We start from the raw sequence: 6,000 nt of genomic DNA on the forward strand, positions 1-6,000 counted from the left end.
TAGGATTCTATAGGCAACGAGGCATGACCATTAGTAAGTGCAAACTCCATAATCGATACGATTTTTTTTTTTCAATACATAGCATGAATGATACGAAAACTGAATAGCTGATATTAAAAATTAAATATCTAAATAGTTGTAAAAGTAAAATTTAACAGCTAAAATACTCGTACCATTATATGATACGTAGCATTGAAGTCACACCGAATAGACAGATAGATATACGTACATACATACAAAACCTACGAAATTGGATCCCCTTCTGAGCAAATGATGGGGATCCTCATGATCCACTAACATGGGCCTTTGGATTTTGATCCAACGGCTACAAACTAGAGGTCTCTCTAAAAATTATAATAATTGTAGCCGTTAAATCAAAATTTAACGATCCGTGTTAAGTGGTTACGAGGATCCCCACCATTCGCTCAGGATGGGATCCAATTCCAAAACCTACTACAAAATTGACGTGCGCGCATGACATACATGGATATTATTAGTTGACTGTGTCTGTCTTTTCTTCCTCAGCAATTAACTTGGACAATATATTCCCTCCCTTCCCGTATGAATAATTCCTCACATATTTTATGCATTAAACAAGTTGAAGAAACTTCTCGCAAGCTGATGTCAAACGATGCCAACTTGTCCTTTCGACAATATTAAAAACACCATTTGTCTCTGCAAGACTACTTCCTTCCTTCCTTCTCATCAGCTTCCAAGATTCCATTTCTTCCCTCTCGGTTCGATCTCTGCTTTCCCAGTTCGATTTCATCAACGTTTGTTTGACTTCGTCTTCATCGGAATCGTAACCATGGGACAAGAAACAAGAAGACTTGCAGATGAGTATGAGATATCAGAGATTTTAGGCAGAGGAGGATTCTCTGTGGTCAGAAAAGGCATCAGCAGAAAGTCAAGCAGCAGCAGTGACAAAACCGATGTGGCAATCAAAACACTCAAAAGGCCGTTTGCACCCTCGAACCCTCCTCCTCTGCTGCCCCACGCCCGGAGGAACGACCAGAAAAGCTTTGCTGCTGCCGCTTTCCAAACCCGGAAGCAGGTGTCCATATCGAATGTGCTGCTCACAAATGAAATCCTGGTGATGAGGAAGATAGTTGAAAATGTGTCACCGCACCCGAATGTGATTGACCTCTATGATGTGTACGAGGATGAGAACGGGGTTCACCTTGTGCTGGAGCTATGTTCTGGAGGGGAACTGTTTGATAGGATTGTGAAGCAAGAAAGGTATTCCGAGGCTGGAGCTGCAGCTGTGGTGAGGCAGATTGCACAAGGCTTGGCAGCTCTTCACCGCTCGAATATTGTTCACCGGGACTTGAAGCCGGAAAACTGCCTCTTCTTGGACAAAACTGTTGATTCTCCGTTGAAGATTATGGATTTTGGGCTGAGTTCTGTGGAGGAGTTCACTGACCCTGTTGTGGGACTGTTTGGTTCCATAGATTATGTGTCACCAGAGGCTCTTTCTCAGGGTCAAGTAACTTCCAAGAGCGATATGTGGGCTCTTGGTGTAATCTTATATATCCTTCTCTCCGGGTATGTTCATATTTTTCGCCTGATTTTTCCGGGCAACCAAACAGAAGACGGTAGCATTAGTAGCGTATAAAGCATATTACAACACAGAAATAATATGATTTTCTTTTTAGGCACCCACCTTTTATTGCTCAGTCGAATCGGCAAAAGCAACAGATGATTATGGCTGTAAGTAATTAGCATTGACATTCTATCAGAACACAGAAGTCAGTATGTTTTGATTTGTCTAAAGGTTCGTTCAAATTAAAAGAGAAAATGCTTGTGGTCCTGCAGGGAGAATTCAGTTTCTATGAGAAAACCTGGAAGGGGATTTCTTTGTCAGCAAAGCAATTGATTTCGGACCTCCTCAAAGTCGACCCTGACAAGAGACCCAGTGCTCAAGAGGTAGGGTTGGAAATCTATGCAAGAGATTAAGCATCAACAAACACAACTAAAATATCGAGAGAATGTCAACTTCGGTCTGAGCTATATAGAAACTAAATGAACTCTTATAGTAGTTCTTGGTATCACCAAAATGCAGTCTCCTAGATTTGTTAGCCGAACTAATTTATTTCTTGTGTTGAACAGCTTCTGGACCATCCATGGGTTGTCGGTCTTTCAGCCAGAGAGGATCAAATGGATGCTGAGATTGTATCACGACTGCAGAGTTTTAATGCTCGGCGCAAACTGCGTGCTGCAGCAATAGCAAGCGTGTGGACAAGCTCGATTTTCTTAAGGACAAAGAAGCTAAAATCGTTACTAGGATCCTATGACCTTAAACCCGACGAAATCAAGAATCTGAGTTCACATTTTAAGAAAATGTGAGTAGCTAAAGCACATTTTGCACCTTCCTACTTTGTCTGTGAATGTGATGTTAAAAATGTAGGTCAGACAGAATTATCAGTACTTTGGCATACAGTTTCTGCTAAAAATTTGCATATATGGTAGTAGCAGTTATGTGAATCACATCCCTACGGAAGTTCAGTTTAAAGACTAACTAATCGTACTGGTAACTTATCGAGAGAATCAAACGAAAAATGGCTTTCTGTTTAAGTGATTAACTTAATTCTCCGATAATTCAATGTTTATAATTTCTGATCAATAATGCTAATATTTCAAAGTACAGATGTGTAAAAGGTGACAATGCTACTCTTTCTGAATTCGAGGAGGTTCTGAAAGCAATGAACATGTCGTCTCTAATCCCTCTAGCACCCCGAATCTTTGACCTATTTGACAACAATCGTGATGGCACCATTGACATGCGAGAGATACTGTGTGGGTTCTCTAATCTCAAGAACTCACAAGGAGACGACGCTCTCCGCTTGTGCTTCCAGGTGCACTTCTTCTGTGTTTTCATTTAGTACAAGTACATAAATGAAAACTCACTCTAACCGAACTAGTTTGGACCATAAAATTTCCTGAGAAAATTAACCCCTTCTCACTTAAAGAAACTACTACTAATCGAAAATCATATATATATATATATATATATATATATATATATATATATATATATATCTATATATATATGTATGTATGTATGTATGTATGTATGTATGTATGTATGTATGTATGTATGTATGTATATTATGATCCATAGTTCTCTATTGCTCTGCCTAATTCACTGTCATTATTCATTGAACCATATTCTAATAGTCCAACTATTCTGATTCACAACCAGATGTATGATACGGATCGGTCTGGATGCATCAGCAAAGAAGAGGTAGCATCTATGCTCAGGGTAAAGTCTCTTTCCCTATCACTTCAATTCATATCACACGGTGTATCCTGGTTGTTCGTTGTTTTCAAATAAGATTATGACCAAATAAAACTATACCTCGCAGGCTTTACCAGATGACTGCCTTCCAGCTGATATCACCGAACCTGGAAAACTAGATGAAATATTTGATCGGATGGATGCAAACAGTGATGGAAAAGTTACCTTTGATGAGTTCAAAGCTGCCATGCAGAGAGATAGCTCTCTCCAAGATGTAGTCCTCTCCCATCTTCGACCAATATAGTTTTCCCACTATCCACATTTTTCGCCGTCAACTTTTTCAGTAAACTGTGGAAGTCAATTTCTTTCTGTATTTGGAAGACCAGTGACCAGAAAGCTGAAACTAAACTGTATGTCAACTTCTGCCATGCAAAGTAGGAACGCCTTGCTGCTTTAACTTACAGTGCAAGGAAAATAGAAAATCCAAGGTAGTCTACTTAGCCTGGCTAAACTGAGGAAAATTTCAGTAGCAGCAATGACGAAAGCCGCTCCAAGTTCATTTTATCGTTTACGTTCCACAAGCCGTAGAAGATATTCTGTTTAGGGCTGAGTTTTTGTTTAGCTTTAAGGTGTTTTCTGTTATCAAGGCATGTATCAGAGTTAAGTGAAACTTACATTATCCGACTTGAAAGAACAAATCTAAGCTGTGTCTTCCTTTCAAAGAAGAAAACAGTGCATCTGCACACCAAACAAGGCAGATAACACATATAGCAAATACTTTCGAAGAAGGTGCATCTGAGATTTATAAATTTGCATCACATCAACACCATTAGAAGAAGAAATAAAGAAGTTCGATGGAGTAAGAAGCATTGAGGGTGGTATTGATGAGACTCATAATTTTGATCGTTGTTATTGCGTCATGTCACCATGCACGTAACTCCTTCGCACTGAACTTTTCTTATCTAACTATATAACTATATAACCAGTCGATTACAAGAGATGAAGGAACCAAAACTTGTCCATATAAGAACAAGATACTAGCACAATGCCACACGAAGTTAATTGTGTCATCCGACTCATCCCTCGTTGACTAACTTTGGACAATTCAATAACCATAAACATTTGCATGTTAGAACAGAGAGCTGCTTCTCACACATCTCTATTTTTTTATGGTCATCGAATTGAATAAATCAAACGAAAACAACAAACATGTCATGTTTGAACAAATCCTAAGTTCCCAAGTGTGTTCATCATTTCCCTCATAGAGTACTTACTTAATCTGTGTAAGTGTCCGTGTGTGCGCGCGAGAGAGAGGAAGGACCTTAGCATCTACAACAAACTCCATAAATGCTACTTTTTGCTAAGTTTGAAGTGCCATGTAGGATTTTTTGCTCTGACTGGCTTGATACTCAGGGTATATATATAATCTCAAACGTAACTTGTTTCTTCTTTAGTACAAAGATAATCTACTGCACTAAGGAGATGTGAAGAATTTGAACGCGGGATGTAGTGATTTGAAAAAGAAAAGCAATTAATCATCATGACATCCACCACTTACAATGTAACTCGTTTTTTAAAGGAGTCAAATCTGAACAAAACTAGATCGAAAAATGTATGGCATGACATGCTAACCCTCGCATCGTGGCATGCCCAAACATCTTTGTTGACCCTTACGTGACAAGCGTCGTGAATTGTCGGCAGAATGCATGTCATGACACACCATGCATTCTGTCAACAATTCGCGAGACTTGTTATGCCATGCCACGATGGAAGGGTTAGTGTGTCAAGACAAGACATGGCTTGTCAAGACATGTGACATGTCATCGCATGCCAACAACGATGTTCTGACATGCCACGATGCGAGGGTTAGTGTGTCAAAGTTAAGAAAAATGCATGGCATGCCACTCAAACCCTCGCATCGTGGAACACCAAAATATCGTTGTTGGCCCTGACATAACAAGCGTCGCGAATTGTTGGCAAAATGCATGTCAAGACACGCCATGCATTTTGTCGACAATTCGTGTGGTGTGTTATGGCGTGCCACAATGGAAGGGTTAGCATGTCAAGACAGGCCATGGCTTGTCAAGACATGTCATGCCCTGCATTCTGGCGACAACTTGCAAGGCTTGTTATGACATGCATTTTTCTAACACTCTGCCTACCATTTCGAAATAATTTAAGAAAAAAAGGATCTAGGAAAGAGTAGATCCCGCAACCTAAAATTATTTTTTTAGAAATTAGTACAAAACAGAACACTAGTCATATATGAATGTGTTCTTACCGATAAGAACACTTTCATTATTAGAGCTAAAAATGAACACTTGTTCTTATCGGTAAGAACACGCTCATTAGTAGAGTTGAAAATTTTCAAGCGTTCTTACCAATAATAATCTTTGTAAATTTGTAACTCAATCAGTGAATGTGTTCTTACCGGTAAGAACCCTTCGTATATAACTGCCTACTATGTTGTAGTAATTTCCAAAAAAATAATTTAAGGCTTCGAGGTCTACTCTTTCCTAGATCTTTTTTCTTTTTTTTTTTACATGCAATTTGCCAACATTTTACCTACTATTTCAGAATAATTTAGAAGAAAGGCTAGTATTGAGGCTAATAGCGATGTTTTAGCGTGCCACAATACGAAAGTTAGTGTGTCAAAGTGTTAGAAACTCATTAGCACCCATTTATTGAGTGTGTCTGTGTAATTTCAATAAAGACGCAAGTGTTGACTCTTTGTCTCGCACTGTCGCACATACTCCGCCATT

The 6,000-nt window shown here is 39.1% G+C and overlaps 1 protein-coding gene across 1 annotated transcript; it reads left to right on the forward strand.

The window, feature by feature from the left end:
* The first annotated feature begins 566 nt into the window (after positions 1-566).
* Positions 567-4,032, forward strand: LOC137735535 (calcium/calmodulin-dependent serine/threonine-protein kinase). The gene is made up of 7 exons (XM_068474963.2): positions 567-1,545; positions 1,656-1,710; positions 1,816-1,926; positions 2,110-2,342; positions 2,648-2,855; positions 3,203-3,262; positions 3,366-4,032. The coding sequence occupies exons 1-7, from the start codon at positions 632-634 to the stop codon at positions 3,540-3,542; spliced, it is 1,758 nt and encodes a 585-aa protein (XP_068331064.2). The 5' UTR covers positions 567-631; the 3' UTR covers positions 3,543-4,032.
* The last annotated feature ends 1,968 nt before the right edge of the window (positions 4,033-6,000 follow it).

The sequence above is a fragment of the Pyrus communis genome, chromosome 7 (assembly GCF_041283825.1).
Source record: "Pyrus communis isolate YQ-2024b chromosome 7, ASM4128382v1, whole genome shotgun sequence".
In the NCBI taxonomy this organism is placed as follows: Eukaryota; Viridiplantae; Streptophyta; class Magnoliopsida; order Rosales; family Rosaceae; genus Pyrus; species Pyrus communis.

Excerpts from the sequence above, each read along its gene's own strand:
- LOC137735535 (XM_068474963.2), top strand. The coding sequence starts at position 632 with ATGCCAACTTGTCCTTTCGACAATATTAAAAACACCATTTGTCTCTGC. Across the intron at positions 1,927-2,109 it reads AGAGACCCAGTGCTCAAGAG|CTTCTGGACCATCCATGGGT; the intron begins GTAGGGTTGGAA and ends TGTGTTGAACAG. Across the intron at positions 2,343-2,647 it reads AGTTCACATTTTAAGAAAAT|ATGTGTAAAAGGTGACAATG; the intron begins GTGAGTAGCTAA and ends TTCAAAGTACAG.